The sequence below is a fragment of the Cervus elaphus genome, chromosome 10, assembly GCF_910594005.1.
Source record: "Cervus elaphus chromosome 10, mCerEla1.1, whole genome shotgun sequence".
Lineage (NCBI taxonomy): Eukaryota > Metazoa > Chordata > Mammalia > Artiodactyla > Cervidae > Cervus > Cervus elaphus.
In genome coordinates, this window is record NC_057824.1 from 18,387,584 (window position 1) to 18,407,946 (window position 20,363).

The window sequence follows — 20,363 nt, forward strand, 5'->3', positions numbered from 1 at the left end:
CGATCGTCGAGCACCCACATGTCCCAGCCCACCCGCTGAGAGCATCCCGGAAACCACCCCCAGCACCCTAGTTTCTATTTCAATGTTCACCTGCTGGGGTAGAATGTTATCATCCAGTATTATTCTTCCCTCCGGACTCGTGTTTACTGTACAAATACAGTGACAGGAAATACAATAGTTTTGACAAAGAGAACACACCACCTGTCCTCCCATCTCCCTAACGTGTAACAGTGTTAAGCTCTCTCTACTATCTCTACTTCCACACCTGTCTGCTCGCCTTGCTGGACTGAGGTCCACCAGGAACAAGTCCACTTGAGCCTCTCAAGTCCACTCTAGACCGCTCCAAGCAGTACTGACTACACTGAGTGACGGTCTTAAATTCAAACATGAGAACCTCTCTGCCACCACCCCTCAACCCTTCGATGGCTACCCACTGCACTCAGAAGAAAACCCAGCTTCTTCCTGGGGCTCTCGGGCTCTGCAGGCCCACTCTGGACTAATCTGACATCATGCTTCCCTCTCACTGCCCTCCAACCACCCTGCCCCACTTTCCTTCCTCCACCAGGCTCCTTCTCACCCCACTCTTCCCGAATGCCCAGCTGCTTCTCACCCTTCCTGCCTTAGCTTAAACGTCACCTCCTCCCAGCTGACGTCCTGGACTACCCTACTGAGGTTAATTCCACCTCTAGGTCTGTCTCCATCTTAATCCCAGCGCCACCGTGTGTGTTCCCCAGTGCACTTATTAAAACTTGCATTGCCCTTGCCTGCCTGCATGCTTGCTGTCTCTCCCCTGAGCCTGTAAGCACCAGAGAGGGAGGAAATTGCTGTTGTGTTCACCACTGTGGTTCCAGCAGCTGGACATGCACGTGGGACATGCCCAGGAAACACTGTCCAGGGGATCAGAACCAGGCTTCTGCTTCAGACTGTCCTGATGGGAGATGGCCTCTGATGGAGTCACCAGAGGTCAGTTTCTCCTCTTCATTATTGGAAGACACTCCCAGGCCTTCCAAATAATGTTTCACTGCAGACCCGGGCAGGCATCGACCTGAAGCACACCCCTCATCAGGCCTGCTGCCTTTCCGGGGGGCCGAGGGGACTCCCCCGCCACCTGGTTCAGCTCTTTCTCTCGCCTCCACCTGCTTCGGCTTCCCACGCCCCACCCAGGCTTTGGCAGCATCACCCTGAGTAGGGGAAGAACTCAAGCCAGCCGCGAGAGGAAGCGCCGGCGGAAACCCAAGGGAAGGGCGCGTCTCTGGTCGAGGAGCTCCCCCTCTCCAGTGACACACCCGGATTCGCCAAGGCTAGGACAGAGGGGCATCTCCCTCGCACCCCAGCCCCGGGCAGGGGCGATCGAGGAGACGGGGAGGAGGAGCTGTGGCTCCCAGGCGAGGCCGACCGGAAGCCAGGAAGGCAGGCAGCCTCGTAGGCCTCAGGCCTCGGCCCCACCGGGCGGGCGGCGCCGCCTCGGGGGTCCCGTTGCGAGGCAGGACCTCGGTGCTCAACGAGAGCCCAGAGAGTGTCCCAGGAGCGCCAAGCTCTGACCGCCGCGCGGCCACAGGGCGGCCTGGACGCCTGACCCGGGCCTGAAGGGGGCGCCCCCGGGACAGGCGGGCTCGGGAGGGTCCCCGCGCGGGGCCAGGAGCGGGGGGAGGGTGGCCGCCGGGCAAGGGGCGACGGAAGCCGGGCTTACCTCGCGGCGGGACGGCCGAGCCTCCGTGTGCCGGAACTTGGACACCTTGAAGCGGTTCATGGCGGCGTGGACAGCAGCGAGTACAGCTTCGCGGACCCGGGCGTCGGCTCTCAGGTGCACGGCTCGCAGCCTGGACTCCCGCCGCCTCCGGCCCCACCCGCGGCCTGCCGCCCGTGGTCACGCCCCCTACGCGCCTCAAGCCAATCGCAGCCCTCTCCGGCCTGTCGGGCCACACCCCCATCCCCCTCTCCCTCCGCGCGCACGCCGCAGGCCCCACCTCCCGGCCAATCGCCGCTCGACCGCCCCTCGAGGCCACGCCCCAATGCCAGAGGGTTGGAGTCGCGGGCCGCGAGGTCACGTGCGGCGAGCTGTCCGCCCCCGGCCGGGTTGGGCGTGCAAGACCCTGGACCACGGCTGCGATTTTTGTGGGCAGGGTTTGGCCCCGGGAGGCTTTCCAGGGTTCAGAGCACGCCCTTCTCCGGGAGGAGGGAAAGAAGAAATGAACTAGCTCCATTTCGGAGACAGGGGAGAACGCTCTCAGGCGCCGCTGGCACCGGGTCACAGGGATAATGAATGGCAGCGGAGGAGAGCCCAGATCTGAAGCAAATCCCTGCCGGTGGGACCTACTCTAAAGGCTTCGCTTCTCACCCACCCTGCTTAGGTCAGGTGGGCTCCGTAGGAGGGGGGAATGGAGCCTTCAGCGTCCCTTATAAGGGCAAGTCTTGGCCGCAGGCCTTGGGCGCTGTGGGCCAAGACTCCCGGTAGGCAATCAATCAATTACAGATAAGCTGAAACGGCAGTAGATAAGGGCTATGGAGAATCCCTTGAATGGCCAATTTGCCCAACCGGCGCTTCTTGTTTAGTTACGGAACAAACCCGGGGCCATTCATTCCACAAGCCTTTCTCTTCGCTTTGAAAATTGACTCTGTGATTCCAGAATAGGCTTTCTGCTTGATACCAGACAGAACACCTGCTCAAGCGTGTCTGGAAAGGGGACTTTGATCTGAGGAAGACGAACGATCAGTCGCAGCGGCCAGCTGCTGTGAAAACGCTTTCCGCAGCCGGCTGCAGACAGCAGCTTCAACTGACGCAGACTGCCTAGAGGGTCATTCTGAAAGCTCGGCCTGGCGAGGGGCACGCATGGATCCCTAAAATGCAAGTTCTTTTTTTCAGTTCTCACAGGTAAACTGTGACCACTCAAAGGCCATTACTGAGTTAGGAGGGAACTTTGATCTCCATAGATTGTCAGGTAAGTTGACTGAGCTGGGATTTTGAATTTTGAGCAGGCTGGCAGCCACTGAAGTGCAGCTTTCCCACGACATACTGTTCAGACACTGGAATTCCAGCAGCTTTGCAAAAGGCACCATTAGTGCAATCCTGAGTTGGTTGGTTGTGGTGTTCAATTATTGCAGACATCACTTGTGCTTTTTATAAAACCTTGTGGCCAAAAAAAAAAAAAAAAAAAATTTAACATTTTTACCTATACAGTTCAGGAGTGTTCAACTTTTTCATGTAACACTGGAACTATAGCCATTAGACAACAGCTCCCCATTTCCCCTTCCCCCCAACCCCTAGTAACCATCATTCTGCTTCCTGTTTCTATGAATTTGACTACTTTATAGATACCAAATCTAAGTGAATAATACACCATTTATCCTTCTGTGACTGGCTTATTTCATTTGGTGTAAGGTCCCCATATCTGTAGACCAAATTTAGCCCGTGGAATGTCCATCTGATGCTTTCAAACTGTGGTGCTAGGGAAGACTCTTGAGAGCCCATTGGACAGCAAGGAGATCTAACCAGTCAGTCCTAAAGGAAATCAATCCTGAATATTCATTGGAAGGAATGATGCTGAAGCTGACGCTCCAATACTTTGGCCACCTGATGCAAAGAACTGACTCACTGGAAAAGACCCTGATACTGGGTAAGACTGAGGACAGGAGGAGAAGAGGGCAACAGAGGATGAGATGGTTGGATGGCATCACCGACTCAATGGACATGAGTTTGAGCAACTCCAGGAGATAGTGAAGGACAGGGAAACTTGGCGTGCTGCAGGCCATGGGGTGGCAAAGAGTCAGACACAGCTGAGTGACTAAACAACCTCTGGGAGGTTAAAGTTCATTTGTTACCTCTGGGAGTTAAAGGTCTGACTCTGGCTGTGCTGGGTCATGTAACTCTTGCTACAAACTAGGGGTTGGTGGAAGAAAACTATTAAGAATGTCAACTTTTCGATTGCCATAGTGACCAACTTGAGTGCCATAGCAGGGGAGAGGGACAGAGAGGGACCAGAGGGACATCATCAAGGCCCAGAGAGGGACCATCCCACATGTAGCCAGGTCCATTCTGGCTGGAGAGAGTCATTCTAGTAGAGAGTTCAGAACTCGAAGACTGATGCAGACTTCAGCAGATTAAATTTCTTCATGGATTGCAAAATTCAACTGACAGCCTGCACGATTCTGTCTAGCCCCCCAGGGGGGCTAGAATTACTAGCTTTGTAGAATTACAAAGAATTACTAGCTTTGTCTCTGCAATCCTAGAATCCCAACCTCTCTGTTTGCTTATAAGGACACTGGAAGACACCTCTCCACCCTCAAAGGCAGTCTATCAAAATATGGATCAAATTTCAACAAAGGGAGGATGTCTGGTTAGCTAGGTACATGACAAGAAGATGTTGATTTCACAGGTCCTATTTCCAAGAGTAATTAATAATGAACAAGAATTTGGCAGTCCAGTTGTAGTGAAGTCCTCATTCTAGAAAAATCAGAAGTGCTTCGTGTAACCACAGGAAGAGACATCAGTGGAAAGAAAAGGGACAAGCAAAAAGAAACCAAACACACACACATACAAGCATTAAAGAGCCTTAGGAGGCATCTTATTTTATACTATGATGCTAAAGAAAAGAAGTTTCTGACATGGTGTTCCCTTAATCTTCAGCAAGGTCAGTGGTTTCCGTAAAGTAGAATTTTTGTAAGAAAGGGAGGGATGAGGCCAGCGTCAGTGCCAACAGCAAATTATTTAGATCTAGTTATCTGCCCCTGAAATGACTGTTTATTAAAATATACATTGAAAACATTTTTTTTATGCATAAGGCCTGCCATGTTCATTTCAGGAGCTGACATAGAAAGGCATGTGTAGTTATCTCAACAGAGGAAAAGAACTATTAAGCAACAAAATACATTTCAAAAGTGGAGGAAAACATGACTGCAGCCTGTGTTGTTATTTTGTTGTTTATGGAGGTGCACCCATGTGGTCTTGGGGTTCAGGAGTCTTACTACATCTAGTGATTTGTTCTGATTTTTTGCAAGTTATGTATATTTATTTTTGGCCACACCATGCAGCATGGGGGAATCTTAGTTCCATGACCAGGGATCGAAACCATGCCCCCTGCAATGGAAGCCCAGAGTCTTAACCGCTGGACCACCAGGGAAGTCCCTGAATATTTCAATAGAAACACACACTTTAACTTTTGTGGTGATAATTTACAACTAAAGGACATTTCCATAGAAAAGTCTGTCATTTTCTAAGGTGATGTTTTGCACTTTGGAGTCTCCTAATCACTGGGGGATCCAGAGTTTCATTTTCAGCATCTGTGATTCCCCCCACCTTTTTTTTGCCATTTAAGAGTTCCTTTCAGGGACTTCCCTGGTGGTCCAATGGTTAAAAATCCACCTTGCAGGGCTTCCCTGGTGGCTTGGACCATAAAGAATCTGACCACAATGCCAGAGACCCAGGTTCAATCTCTTGGTTGAGAAGATCCCCTGGAGAAGGGAATGGCAACCCACTCCAATATTCTTGCCTGGAGAGTTCCATTGACAGAGAAGCATGGCGGGCTACACAGCATAGGGAACCACCCCCCTATAATTAAAAGAAAATGATAAATAAAAATTCGCCTTGCAATGCAGGGGGACATGGGATCAATCGCTGGTTGAGGAACAAAGATCCCACATACCATGGGACAACTAAGCCCAAAGGTCACAACTAGAGAGTCCATGAGCCACAATAAAAGAAGCCACATGACATGAAGAAGATCCCTGGTGCTGCAGCTAAGACCCCACACAGCCAAATTAAATAAATATTTTTTTTTTTTTAAAGTTCATTTCTCAGGTTTGTAAAACACTGCTGAAGTTTAAGTCTAGTTTGGGCAGAAGGGTATTCAGCTGGGAGCTGGAGTCACTTGTGGTTTAAAGGGCCTTTAAGGAGATCATTAACATGAAAGTCCCATTGGAAATACCTGGGTGAGCCAGGCAAGGACACAGTTCATCTCCTGCTGCAGGGGACTGCACCCATTGCAGAGGTTAGGCCTGGAAACATCTGGGCCCGACACTCCACAGTTCCTCGCAATTGCCCCATACTCTCTTGGGCTTCCCTGGTAGCTTAGATGGTTAAAGAATCTGCCCACAATGCAGGAGACCCAGGTTCAATTTCTGGGTCTGGAAGATACCCTGGAGAAGGGATTGGCACCCCATTCCAGTATGCTTGCCTGGAGAATCCTTATGGACAGAGGAACCTGGCGGGCTACAGTCCATGGGGTCACAAAGTCAGACACAACAGAACAACTAACACACACACACACTCTTGGGGAGGAAAGAAAACACTACAACTAGAGAAATGGTGAGCTGGCTTGTATTGCCCTTGAAGGCTTAGGCCCATCTGCCCTCCCTGGAAGGGCTCCTCACTCACAGTGGAGAAGGACCATCACTCCATCACAGAGCCAAGGACTTGGGAGGTCCCTTGTACCTCAGGTGGCCAGTGTCCACTGGAAATCATGGGGTAGACCCTCTGGTCTCCCTTGGCCTTCAGTCCGGCATGTCCCGGTGGACCATACTTCAATTCCCTGCTAGCGCTCACAGACCTCCTCAACTCAGGGGAGCCGAGAGGGCCCAGTGGAATAGTAAAATGAGAAGTGAAGACAGGGAGAGGCTTATGCAACTTGTCTGCCTCTTGCAAAACGTTTGTTTCTCCTTAAAGCTCACGTTTTTAGCTTTAGACTGGAGAAGGGGGCAGCGGGAGTTGGGGGAAGGTGGTGGAGGAAGCAGACCCAGGACATATTCTGCCTGACAGTGTGGGTAGCTGTATCCTGTGTGCTCATCTTAGTTTTTTAATAACAAGCCTGGGGAGAATCTGTTTGCGTTTCATCACAGCTGAAAGACTTGGATGGCAGTGAAATAGTCTGTAGGTGAGGGTGGTAATAAATATTAGCCCTGCTTCCTTTCGTTGTGAAAAGCAAATGAAACTCTGCATGAGGAAGTGCTTTGTAAGCCATCCAGAGCTGTATAACTGGGAACTATTGATCATAATCTATGAAGGCACATGGTTTAAAGGAAAGAGTTCTGGTTTCGCTGTTAGATCTTGGTTCACTGACTCACAAGCTGTGTGACGTTGGACAAGTTTTTCCACTTTTCAGAGCTTAGTTTGGTGGTGTTTTGTGGGAGGCTGGGGAGAGGGTCCATTCATAAAAATGCGGCTAGCCTCTGCCCTACTTAACCTAGAGGGCTGTGACTGTATCAAGAGAGAAAACATGAGAAGTTCTTTGTGAACCGAAAAGAGACTGCATGAAATTGGTCCCATAGATGTCTCAAGGTTGTTACATCCAAATAAAAATAATTCATTATCAGACTTCCCTGGTGGCACAGTGGATGGGAACCTGCCTGTCAATGCAGGAGACATGGGTTCGATCCCTGGTCCGGGATGATTCCACCTGCTGCGGAGCAACGAAGCCAGTGCGCCACAACTACTGAAGCCTGTATGCTCCAGGGCCCGAGAGCCACAGCTAACAAGCCCTTGTGCCGCAACTACTGAAGCCTGCGCACCCTAGAGCCAGCAAGCAGAAACCACTGAGCTCACACGCCTAACGCCTGTGCTCCGCAACAAGAAAACCCAACCACTGCAGTGAAGACCCAGCGCAGCCAAAAGAAAAAAAAAACCACTTCATTATCTTTTCCCCCCAAACCGCTCCTTTCCCAGGATTTTTAGTTTGGAATGACCACTGCTCAAAGAACATTAAAAAAGCATGTTCATTGTCTCCAAACAACCATCAGCTGAGGCTGATTCAGGAAGCACAAACCAAGGATCACTTCTGTGGAGACTTCCCACGCTTTGTACCATACTCACATTTAGTAATTGTATCATCTGTTTTTCTACGGTGATTAGCAGTGAGAGAAACCAGGAGCAGGACTAGGCTACTCCTCTCTCCAGGGAGTCTTTTTTTTTTGGCTGTGTCTCTAGTTGAGGCATGCGGGTATAGTTGCCCCTAGTTGACACATGCAGGTATAATTGCCCTGTGGCATCTGGGATCTTAGTTCCTGACCAGGGATTGAACCCATGTCCCCTGCATTGGAAGGTGAATTCTTAACCACTGGATCACAGGGAAGTCCCCTCACCAGGGAATCTTGCCAGAGGCTTTCTGTGTTCTGTTCAGGGCCTTTCTTCCCTCCTTTAGTATCCACCCTCATCTACTCCACTACCCTGGGGCTCTATGCTTCATAAAAGGAGATATAGGCTCCCAGACAAATGGCCTTCCTATTACCTGCTAAAACAAGAATACATACCCACTTTCTGTATGGAGGATCTTCGCTGTTAATCACTATGGGGAAATAGATAGGAGAGGGAGACTAAAATACCAAAAAATGAGGGTTACAAGGCTGACAAAGTTTTCATACTAGTGAGCCCTCATTCCTAACTCACTCTGAGGTGGTGAATGAAAATCTCTTTGGCTTTTGTTCTCAACTTTCATTCCTGAAAGCTGTACTTCTCTCAATCAGCACCCTCCCGCCTCCCCTTAGGCTTTGGGATCCCTGTGGGCAAGTACCTGTCAGCGTTCTCTCCGGTGTCCCAGTGGTTAGCACAGAGCCTGAGCACACACTGAGTGCTTACCACGTGCCGAGTACAGTATGAAGGCTTTACGTGGATGATCTCACTCTCTCCTCAGATGATCCCTTGAAGTATTACTACACCCTGGTACTACTATTCCCCATTTGAGAGAACGGAAACAGGCACAGAGAGGTAAAGGAAGTCGTCGAAGGACACACAGCTGTTAACTGGCAGAGCTGGGATTCAGCCCCAGGCAGTCTGACTCCAGAGCCCATACTCTCAAAGCACTATGCTGTGCTGTGCTGAGTTGCTCAGTCATGTCCGACTCTTTGCAACCCCAAGGACTGTAGCCTGCCAGGCTTTTCTGGCCGTGGGAATTCTCCAGGCAAGAATACTAGAATGGGTTGCCACACCCTTCTCCGGGGGATCTTCCCAACCAAGGGATTGAACCCAGGTCTCCTGAATTGCAGACGGATTCTTTACTGTCTGGGCCACCAGGGAAGCCCAAAAGCACTATGCTGGAGACATTTAAATATTTGTTGAATATATCAAACAAACTTATACCCACTTCCCCTTCCATGTCAATCTTTTCCTGTTTCTCTATAACATCCCTTGCTCAGCTCAGTTCTCTGAATTCCCTGGCCCAAACTCTCAAGTATTCCTTACAGTTTACAGCAGCTTCCTAACTGTTCTTCACTGGACCAGTGGTTTTTAACCTTCTTTCAATCTTAGAGCCTATGGAGAATTTGACTGATGAAAGCTATGTATATTTCCCCAGATTAATAACCACATACACAAAAATGTCATGTGTAATGGGGGAGAAGCAAGGAGCACACATCACCTTAAATCCATCCAGGAGCCCTCAGGTTCCCTTTCTATTGTTAGCGGGGGTGGTGGTGGGAGTGTGAAAGTGGAAACCCCTCTGCAGGACTAACCAGACCAGGTTCTTTCTAGACTCATCTCCAGTCATATATCCCAAGTTTAGCTAGCGCATACAGGGCAAGTACTTTCGCATCTGCTTTTGAAGTTCTTGCTACTTAGAAAACTCTTCCCCTCCCCTCCAACCTGGCGTAGTTTTCACCAACGTCCAACTCAAACGTTTCCTCTTAGATGCCTTCCCTGACACCGAAATACCCCCAACCTGTCGGAGAAACTCCCTCGCCTGTGGGCCTGTAACACTGTTTATACCTTCAGTAGCACTGACCACGTTATCTCAGTGGCTAAGATGCCTCTCGCCTCACTGTGTGCTCCTCCAAAGCACGGATGGCGTGTCAATCATCACTGTATCCTCGACGTTCTAGAACGCACGTGACACCCACAATGTTTATTAAATTCGTTTTTGGGTAGCTCAGCTCACAGCGACCGGCAAGTTCACTACAGGTTTGGAGAAGGCAAATACGCTTAGGAGAGAGCCGAGCGATCCAAGTCCTTTTCGTGGTGAATCAGCCAGAGGAAGAGTAAGCATAAAGCCTGGCACTGGGAATAGGTTAACGAAGGGAACCGCTTGCGCACACGAGTGAGTAAGCCTCAGCAAGAAGACCTGAGGCTCAGGGTCAAGAGAAAGGGAGCCATAAGGCATGCTGGGATCTGCGGGATGCACGGCCGCATGGCACGCCGGGACTTGTAGTCCGCCCCCGCCCAGGCCCCTCAGACCCATTATATTTGGCTACATTCAATCACGTCTTTACACAGATAAGGTGCAGTATTGATCGTTCAGCACAGAATGAAGGGTCTTCTCAAGCCAAGTTATCAACTAGCACTTTTTAGAGTAAATACCTTTTCGGCGTCGGCGACCGAGAAAGCGCACTCGGTGCGGATGCGCACGCGCAACGCTCGTAGTTCCCCCACCTCCCCTCTCGAGTGACCGTAGCAGGCCCCGCCCCCGGAAGCGCCGGCCTGCGCGCGTGCGTCGTCCCCGTGAGGCTGCCTTGAGCCGGGTGGCGCAGGCGCAGTGTCCCCGGGCCAAGATGGCGGCGCGGTGCTCCACACGCTGGTTGCTGGTGGCTGTGGGGACCCCGCGGCTGCCGGCTGCAGCGGGGAGAGGGGCCAGGCCACCCATGGGGGGCGTGGTAGGGGCGTCGCTGGGCCGCAATTTGAGCGTCACCGCCTTCCCGCCTTCCCTGGGAGGTCGCGGTCCCGGGGCGCTGCTGACATTGAGACCCGGTGTCAGCTTCACAGGTGAGGGCAGGCTCTAGCGCCCAAGGCCTGGAAAGGAGTGACTCGCTTGGCTCTAGCTATGGGGGTAGCGGGGTGGAGTGTATCTTCTGACCTAAGTGCGGAACCGCTCGGGGGAAGTGGGCCGGCAGGAGGCAGAGAGGCCCAAATGGCTGCTCAGAAGCGGTGAAGGAGGAAGAGCTGCGTGGAGTCTCGAGCGGAGGGGACGAAACGCCCCGAGGCCGTGAACCTTCTCTCTGGCAGCATTTCTGGAGGCCTCTTTCCCGCCATCTACTGCTCCCCTGCCCAATTCCTTTCTCATCCCGCTACTTCCTGGCCTGTAGCGGCGGGGCAGAGGGAACTGCCATTCGGTGAGCACCTGCTCTTGGGCTCGGTGGGCACTGTGTACCCATCTCACTTGATGGTAACAGTCCTACAAGGTGGGGATGATCATCCCCATTTTAAAGAGTGGGAAGCTGAGGTTCTAGCAGAGTTGACCCGCCCAAGGTCATAAAGTTAGATAAGGAGAGTTGTCCCGAACCTAGAGTTGTTCTTTCAGAGCTTAGTCTCTTTCTGCCACATGGTGTAAATCGAAGGGCACACTGTTTTTTAGAGGTCTTCATGTTGGTTATTGGGCTTCCCTGGTGGCTCAGGGCGGTAGAGAATCTGGCCTGCCAGTGCAGGAGACGCAGGTTCGATCCCTGGGTCGGGAAGATCCCCTGTAGAAGGAAATGGCACCCCACTCGGTTATTCCTACCTGGGAAATTCCATGGACAGAGCCTGGCGGGCTACAGTTCTTGGGGTCGCGAATAGTTGGACACCTTAGGAACTGAGCACGTGTGTTGCTTATTGCAATAAAAATGCAAACTAATATTTACTAAGCACTTCCTGTGTATGAGGTATGGATTACTTCTGTGAGGTAGACACTTAACTATTATTTGGCCAAGCTGGTGGTCTTGTGGGATGTTAGTTCCCCAACCAGGGATGGAGCTGGGCCCCTGCAGTGAAAGTGAGAACTCCTAACCACTGGACTGCCAGGGAATTCCCACTATTATTCTGTTTTATAGGTTAAGAAACTGAGTCTTAGATGTTAACCTGAATAATGTCACAAAACTGGAAAGTGATTGCTCCTTGATTCAAAAGCTGCTTATTCCGTAATTGATGGGGGTGATGTTGGATTAGCATATATTAAGCTTTTTAAGTGCTTAGCCATAGTGGTTTCTTACGCTGTGTGTTTGGGCCGTTTCCCTTACAGTGAGATAAAGAAGGAGGAGCCATTGAACCACTAATTATGGTGCCTGAATTGTGCTAGGTGTTTGTGTCCCCTAGAATTTGTGCAAATGCTATTTTTATGTATAAACTTAGTGAGATGATTAACTAGAGGGTCCTCACAAGGTAATTTACTTAAAGATAATGTCCTAGTAATATCGAATTTTGTCATGCTTACATAAAAGCCAGTCATTATGTATCAGTAATTGTGATTGCCTTGTACAGTGAACACTGGTTCCAGTAGTGTGTGTGTGTGTGTGTGAGAGAGAGAGAGAGAAAGAGACCTGGGTGGATTATTTAAATTCTTTTGTGCTTCCCTTTCCTTAATTGAAAATATTTTAATTTACAGGTATTTATTGAGGACTTGTCATATGCCAGATTCTGTGCTAGGTACTGGGGATACAGCAGAGAACAAAGAGACGGGATGTGATTTTGGTCAGGTGATCCCATTTGTTTATTCTGTTCCTGCCACCTATATTTCCTCACAGTAGTCTGCCCTGGTTTCCTTGGGATTTGGAAACGATGTCATGCTGTATTTCTCAATATGAGCAAAAATGGTCATTTTTACATTTTACCAGTGTTTTCTAATGTCAGGGTTGTTGTGAATAGCACTTGCCTGCATCTTTATGCTCAAATATTGGGGCTTCCCTGGTGGCTCAGAGGTTAAAGCGTCTGCCTGTGATGCGGGAGACCTGGGTTTGATCCCTGGGTCGGGGAGATCCACTGGAGAAGGACATGGCAACCCACTGCAGTATTCTTGCCTGGAGAATCCCATGGACGGAGGAGCCTGATGGGCTACAGTCCATGGGGTCGCAAAGGGTCGGACACGACTGAGTGACTTCGCTTTCACTTTATGCTCAAGTGTAATTCCTTAGATATCTATGAAGGTAAATTTGTTCATATCACGTATGTACATATTCGGGGAAAATTTTTTGGTGATTGTGTATGTGTGAAAGGAGACAGACAAGCACTAAATACTGAGCCTGGTGTGGGGTGATTACTGAGGAACTACGCAGTCAGCTGTCCTTTTCCCCAGGTGAGCCCAGTGCCCCCAGTGGGCATGTTTTGTATCAGGTGTTGAACATATGTGAGAGCGTCCTTCACGGTGCTCTGTCCCCTACCACGTCTTAGGGCATCAACTCAGCTCCTAAACGTTGGTCTGCGATCTCATTGCAAATCCAGTAGTACAATTAAAAGATGTAAAAACAACACTTTAAATCTGACTTTTTCTCCCAGAGTGGAAGAAATTGCACTCATCTCACACACTAGCAAAGTAATTCTCAAAATTCTCCAAGCCAGGTTTCAACAGTACGTGAATCATGAACTTCCAGATAGATGTTCAAGCTGGATTTAGAAAAGGCAGAGGAACCAGAGGTCAAATTGCCAGTGTCCGTTGGATCATTGAAAAAGCGAGAGAGTTCCAGAGAAACACATACTTATGCTTTATTGACCATGCCAAAGCCTTTGACTGTGTGGATCACAACAAACTGGAAAATTCTTAAAGAGATGGGAATACCAGACCACCTGACCTGCCTTCTAAGAAATATGTATGCAGGTTGGGAAGCAACAATTAGAACTGGACATGGAACAACAGACTGGTTCCAAATCAGGAAAGGAGGACTTCCAGGCTGTATATTGTCACCCTGCTTATTTAACTTATATGCAGAGTACATCATGAGAAATGCTGGACAGGATGAAGCACGAGCTGGAATCAAGATTACCGGGAGAAATATCCTCCGATACGCAGATGACCTTGTGGCGGAAAGCGAAGATCTAAAGAGCCTGTTGATGAAAGTGAAAGAGGAAAAAAAAAAAAAAGAAAGTGAAAGAGGAGAGTGAAAAAGTTGGTTTCAAACTCAACATTCAGAAAACTAAGATCATGGCATCTGGTCCCATCACTTCATGGGAAATAGATGGGGAAACAGTGGCTGACTTTATCTTTTTGGCTCCAAAATCACTGTCAATGGTGACTGCAGCCATGAAATTAAAAGATGCTTGCTACTTGGAAGAAAAGTTATGACCAACCTAGACAGCATATTAAAAAGCACAGACATTACTTTGCCAACAAAGGTCCGTCTAGTCAAAGCTATGGTTTTTCCAGTAGTCATGTATGGATGTGAGAGTTGGGCTATAAATATAAAGAAAGCTGAGTGTCAAAGAATTGATGCTTTTGAACTGTGGTGTTGGAGAAGACTCTTGAGAGTCCGTTGGACAGCAAGGAGATCCAACCAGTCCATCCTAAAGGAAATCAGTCCTGAATATTCATTGGAAGGACTGATGCTGAAGCTGAAACTCCAGTACTTTGGCCACCTGATGGAAAGAACTGATGTTGGAAAAGACCCTGATGCTGGGAAAGATTGAAGGTGGGAGGGGAACAGGACAACAGAGGATAAGATAGTTGGATGGATCACCGACTCAATGGACATGAGTTTGAGGAAACTCCAGGAGTTGGTGATGGACAGGAAGGCCTGGCGTGCTGCAGCCCATGGGGTTGCAAAGAGTCGGACACAACTGAGCGACTGAACTGCACTGACCATTTCCTACTTATTCTCATGTCTGATTATCCTTAATCTCGGCACCCTTCCTGAATATGGTCAATACCCTTGGCTGTCTTTTGTGCCTACACAGATTTTAAGTAGTTTCCCAGTCCTGGTTATGGTTTGAGAGTTCTTTCTCATGCAAATCTGATCACGTCTGTTTAACACTTGCAGTAGCTCCCTGTTATCCTCAGGATAAAATCCAAACTCTAGCATCACTGACTCAATGGATGTGAGTTTGAGCACACTTGGGGAAATAGTGAAGGATAGGGAAGACTGGTGTGCTGCAGTCCATGGGGTCACAAAGAGTCGGACACGCTTTAGCCACTGAACAGCAACAACTAACATACCCAGAGGCCCTTCTGTTTATTCCCAGCACCTGTCATTGTCATCATCATCTCTAACCACCCCGCTACCCTACACACACCCCCCCACACACACTTACTTTAGTCTCTAGTTACATCATAGCTCCTGCAGTTGGACAAGGACTTTCTCCCTCCAAACCAAAGGTGATCATAGGATGTAACTGCCAAAGGGAGCACTTTTGAAAGCGAATGAGGATGCTATTGCAAACAACGCTGGGACTGCAGGCGTAAATCTGGACGGATTCCAACCCTCCTTAGCCAAGTTAATTTCTGCAGTTTAACAGCAGCTGCCTTAGAAGACCTTCACTGAAACTTTTGAGACTGGGTTATGCTGGTTTTCAGCTGCGGGTGATTCTGCCCTCCAGGGGCCATCTGGCAATGTCTGGAATTTTAGTTACCTGTTTGAGAGTGAGAGGGGCTTCTGGTAACTAGATAGCCGGGGATCCTGCTAACACATCCTCCAATAAGCACATAGGCATGTTAGGATATAAATAAATACACAGGGCTGCAATAAGAAAGTACCAGAGAATAAGTGGCTTAAAAAGATAGGTTACTTTTTCACAGTTCTGGAGGTTGTAATCTGAGACTTTTGTCAGGGTCCTCTTTAAAGATCCCCATTTCCAAATATAGTCAGGTTCTGAGGCACTGAGGGTTAGGACTTCAGCATATGAATTTGGGCAGGGGACACAATTCAGCCCTTAACAGCCCCCCACCCCCCTCCCCAGCAGGGAATTTGATCCTCCTATCTTCAACAGTGTGGGGGTTGAGAGGCCCTAGTTAGGTGATACTGTTGTGTGTTCTCACTCTGCGTCCCTGTGCACTAACATCCCTTCTCACACTGCTTCCCACACGCCCCTGCTGGGTTGGAAGCTCCTTGAGGGCACTGGCTTTGAGTCTTTTACTGTCTGTGTCCTCATTGCCTAGTCCAGTGTTGAGATCATGAATGAATGCAAGCTCTCGGAGGGCAGGACCTTTGGCATGATTTGCTGCTGTGTCTGCTGCAAGGAGCCCAGTGCCTGGCTGGCATGTTTGCTGAATGAATGAGTGGTGAATCCAGTAGCTTCTCTCTGGCAGGGGAACCTTTGACTTAGAAACCTGGAGCTGCCTCCTGGTCCTCATTCTCTTTCTTGGCCCTCCCCTCCCCTCCGCCTTAATTTGGCCTGTTCTGCTCCCCTCCCAGCCCCGCCTTCCCCATCTTCAGTTGTCACAGGATGGGTTGGCAGATGTTCAGGGTTGCACGGTGGCGGGAGAGAACATGGGGAGCTGTTAAGCGTTAAGTGAGACGAGGTCTCTGCCAGCACCTGGGATGTGGCAGGTGCTCGGCTGGCCGTATAACAGGAGAGTGAAGTTGCTTTTCAGTCATCCGTAGGTGCAGCCCCCTTCTCTGGAGAGGTAATGAGGCTGCAGCCCCCGTGTAGTCCAGCAGAACTAGCCACACCCTGCACTCTGATTTTTGTATTTTCCGAATACACTGTGTTTAGCCATTTTTGGTTTTGTTTCTGGCTGCGCCGGGTCTCCATTGCACGCAGGCTTCTCCTTGCAGTGGCTTCTCGTTGTGGAGCACAGACCCTAGAGCACATGGGCTCAGTAGTTGTGGCTCACAGGCTTAGTTGCCCCAAGGCCTGTGGGATCTTCCCTGACCAGGTATCAAACCCGTGTCCTCTGTGTTGTCAGGTGGATTCTTACCCACTGGACCACCAGGGAAGTCCCTTTAGCTGTTTCTGAGGTGCAGTGAGTTTGGTCTCCAGGAGGCTTGGAGGAGAACAGCCTCCAAAAGCTGTGACCTACGTCTGCTCCTTCATAGGTGTGGCCTGACTGGTCGCTTACTCACAATTTTCATTTGTTGAGTAGGTTCCCAGAGTGATTTTCTTTCCTTTTTTCTTTTTCAGGAGTAAAACGGTACCCTTTTGTTTGTACTGCCTCTTTCCACACGAGCACCCATTTGGCTAAAGAAGATTATTACCAGATATTAGGAGTGCCCCGGAGCGCCAGCCAGAAGGAGATCAAGAAAGCCTATTACCAGGTCTGTGTGGAAGCCAGATTTTAGAGCAGAGACTGTAGAAAGGATGGTGTGGATCTAGGGTGACCTTGAGCTGTGCAGTGTGTGTGCCCATATGTGTGGGTTGTGTGCAGCCGACAGCATGGGCTGAAAAAGCTGGCTTTGCTGGACCATGTTCCTCAGTGCCTGAGGCCATGCTGGTTAATGCTTCAGGAAAAGGAGACTCAGAACCAGAGATTTTTAAAAATCTTTTTCCATGGCTGTTTTTGTATTTAAATCTATTCTGTGTCTTCTGAATCGGTAGATGTGCTGGTCTGAGTTTTAGGTACTCATTCTTTGCATTCAGATAAAAGTTTATGAATTTAGAATATATTTTTTTTAAACTCAAAAAGTGTGAAACTCCCATCGTCATATCCCAGGATGTGTTGGGCTGATTGAAGAAGTGGCCTGTGAGTTATCTCGACTGTGGTTTCCAGACTTGTGCTCTGATGAACACAATGAAAATTTTTGAAAAACTAAAGAGCAAGGGTGCCAATGTAGGAGTGCTAGCTTTTGTATTTTGCCTAATGCAGATGTTAAAAATCATTAGGTACAATCTGTTAATATCTTTTGATGGAAGAAAGAGCACCCTAATACTGTAAAACATAGGAAAGCCATAATGTCAGAATAAGCAAGATTAGTTTAATAAGGTTAATAAATACAATTTAAATTTTAAAAGTTATTTGGAGTTCCCTGGTGTTCTGGCAGTTGGGATTCCAAGCTCTCACTGCCATGGCCTGGGTTCAGTCTCTGCTCGGGGATCTGAGATCCCACAAGCTGTGTGCAGTGTGGTCGGAAAAGAAGAAAAGTTTTTAAAATTTTATGTAAAATTTGCTATGAGTCTTGATTTTTTTTTCTTTCTTTTTTTTTTTTTTAATTTTTTTGGTGGGGAAATAAAAACTTTGGCTAAGCCTAATATTTATGAACCAAGTACTGATCAAGACCAAACGTAACAGCTTATGGCTTGAGTAGCTATTCTTTCTTCTCTCTCTCTCTTTTTTTAATGGGTAGAACTCACTGGTCTTTAGTTTATTCAGAGTTGTATAAGCATCACTGTGATCAATTTGAGAATATTTTCAGCACCTCAAAAAGAAACCTCACACCATAAGCCCTTATTCCCCATTCTCCTCTCTCTCCTGCCTTTGAAATCGCTAACCTATTCCTGTCTCTAGGGATTTGCCTATTCTGGACACTTCATAGAAATGAATCATGTAATGTGTAGACTTCTGTGACTTTTTTTTTAACTTTAGAATAATGTTTACCAGGTTCATCCATGTTGTAACAGGTAGCAGTACTTCATTCCTTTTAGTGGTCAAATATTCTGTTGCCTGGGTGTATACTACGTTTTATTTATCTGTTCATCAGTTGATGGATATCGATTCTTCACACCCTCTCAAACATTTATTTGTAGACTTTTTGATGGTGGCCATTCTGACCAGTGTGTCATGAACCTTATTTAGTTTTTTTTTTTTTCCAATGCCAGAACATTTATTGCGCGACTACTCCTTGAAATCCTTAAGATGAACTGGATGCTGCAGCAGCTGCCCGCTTGGGGTTAGGTGTTGTTCCTTCACGGAATCCATGCCTGAGTCTGTGGTATACAATTTTTAGGTGCCTCATTCGACCAGTCCTGGTGGTATTTCGTCTTTTAGGTTTAGCACTCCAATTATACTTTCTCTTTCACTTGGCAGGGTAGCCACACTTGCCACAGGTTGACTTCTGAAGGTGGTAGGCCTTGGAACCACAGCGGCGGCACAGCATGTGTGTCTCATTCCGTCGCTTTCCAAATGATGACGTTCCCTTGGTCATCTTGCTTCTGCCGCCGAGACCAAAGCCCTTATTGTAGTTTTGATTTGCATTTCTGTAATAATTAGCCATGTTGAGCATCTTTTCATGTGCCCTTTGGCCATCTGTTTGTCTTCTTTGGAGAAATGTTTATTTGGGCCTTCTGCCCATTTTTTGGTTGGATTTTTTTTTTTCTTTCTAATATTGAGCTAGCTATATGAGCTGTTGTATATTTTGGAAATTAATCTCTTTCTCCCATTCTGTAGGTTGTCTTTTCATTTTGTTTGGTTTCCTTTGCTGTGCAAAAGCTTTTAAGTGTAATTCGGTCCCATTAATGTATTTTTGTTCTTATTTCCATTACTCTGGGATACGGATCCAATGTGATATTGCTGTGATTTATGTCAAAAGTGTTCTACTTTAAAAAAAAAAAAGTGTTCTACTTATGTTTTCCTCTAGGAGTTTTATAGTATCCAGTCTTACATTTAGGTCTTTAATCTATTTTGAGTTTATTTTTGTATATGGTGTTAGAGGGAGAACGAAATGGCAACCCACTCCAGTGTTCTTGCCTGGAGAATTCCATGGACAGAGGAGCCTGGTGGGCTGTAGTTCATGGGGTTGCAAAGAGTCAGCTGACTGAGCGACTATCACTCATGGTGTTAGAGAGTGTTCTAATTTTATTCTTTTATATATAGCTGTCCAGTTTTCCGAGCACCACTTATTGAAGAGACTGTCTTTTCTCCATCATATATTCTTGCCTCCTTTGTTGTAGGTTAATTGACCATCGGTGTGTGGATTTGTTTGTGTTGCCAGACTGTTTCAGACTGGCTGCACCGTTTTGGATTTTCACCCATAGTGTGTGAGGGTTCTGATTTTTCTACATCCTCGCTAACACTTATCTTTTTTCTTTTTTTTTTTTAAACAATTTGATTATCAGTTTATTAAAAAGGTAGTAACAGGCATCGGCAGTGGTGATTTCCACCTTGACTTCTGGCTCAGTGCTGATGGAAGTGATCTGCTTGACAATTTCAGAAGGACTGTGCAGGTCAATGAGTCGCTTGTGGATCCTCGTCTGGAATCGATCCCAAGTCTTAGAACCTTCACTGCAAGGAGTTTTCCTCGTAGTTATTCTCAGAGACTTGGTAGGCATCTGAACAGGTCCTTTCACCTTGAGATTCTTTTCCTTCGCGCCTCTGATCAGGTCAGCACACACCTTCTCCAGAGACTTCACGTTGCGGCTGGTGAGGGTGATCCTAATCCAGTGAATGGCCACCTCTGGCTCCATGGGAGTCTTGTTGGTATCTTTAAAGCCCATGCTGTGGCGTGGCTTCCTGACTGCCTTGTTCCTCGGCGAGAGAGAACAGTGGTGACTCAGGAGCAGGAGTGGGCAGCACCGAGCTCCGCTGCAGAGGCAACTGCGTCTTCCTCAAAGAGCCTGTCTTTTTGATTCATGCCACCTTAACAGGTGTGAAGTGATATCTCACTGTGGTTTTGATTAGCTTTTTCGTCTTGGGAGAGTAAATAGCTTGTCTCTCCTTTTGAGCTGGAAGGTAAGGTACCTGGTGCAAAGGCAGGTGAAGATTGGAGAGATGGAGACTGGGACCAACTTATTGGGGCATGTGAGGCCCTTAGCGCGTACTAGAGATTTCATTTAAGAGAGAGTAGAAACCATTCAATTTTTTAGGTGTGAAAATAAAAAAATTGGGTAAAGTTGTGTA

The 20,363-nt window shown here is 48.1% G+C and overlaps 3 protein-coding genes and 1 pseudogene across 5 annotated transcripts in view; 1 reads left to right on the forward strand and 3 right to left on the reverse strand.

The window, feature by feature from the left end:
* LOC122701340 (coronin-7) overlaps window positions 1-10,344 on the reverse strand; it is a 61,553-nt gene extending 51,209 nt beyond the window's left edge. Inside the window, exons 1-2 of one of the 2 annotated variants that reach the window (XM_043914196.1) lie at window positions 10,277-10,344; window positions 1,691-3,127 (exon numbers count right to left, since the gene is read on the reverse strand). In XM_043914196.1, the coding sequence (XP_043770131.1) occupies window positions 1,691-2,204 (514 nt within the window). In that variant the 5' untranslated portion in view covers window positions 2,205-3,127; window positions 10,277-10,344. Of the gene's footprint in view, window positions 1-1,690; window positions 3,128-10,276 lie in introns of those variants that run through there. The other variant, XM_043914197.1, reaches the window with a different exon arrangement.
* Window positions 10,345-10,434: 90 nt separating this feature from the next.
* Window positions 10,435-20,363, forward strand: part of DNAJA3 (DnaJ heat shock protein family (Hsp40) member A3) — a 28,607-nt gene continuing 18,678 nt past the window's right edge. The window contains exons 1-2 of one of the 2 annotated variants that reach the window (XM_043914203.1): window positions 10,435-10,678; window positions 16,715-16,848. In XM_043914203.1, the coding sequence (XP_043770138.1) occupies window positions 10,468-10,678; window positions 16,715-16,848 (345 nt within the window). In that variant the 5' untranslated portion in view covers window positions 10,435-10,467. The remainder of the gene's footprint in view (window positions 10,679-16,714; window positions 16,849-20,363) is intronic. The other variant, XM_043914204.1, reaches the window with a different exon arrangement.
* Window positions 18,379-18,672, reverse strand: LOC122701345 (annotated as a pseudogene).
* LOC122702059 (40S ribosomal protein S20-like) lies at window positions 19,541-19,960 on the reverse strand. The gene has a single exon (XM_043915567.1). It carries the CDS (start codon window positions 19,958-19,960, stop codon window positions 19,541-19,543), a length of 420 nt encoding a protein of 139 aa, XP_043771502.1.

Bases quoted from the DNA above. Each gene is read 5' to 3' on its own strand.
- LOC122702059 (XM_043915567.1), bottom strand. From the start codon at position 19,960: ATGGGCTTTAAAGATACCAACAAGACTCCCATGGAGCCAGAGGTGGCC.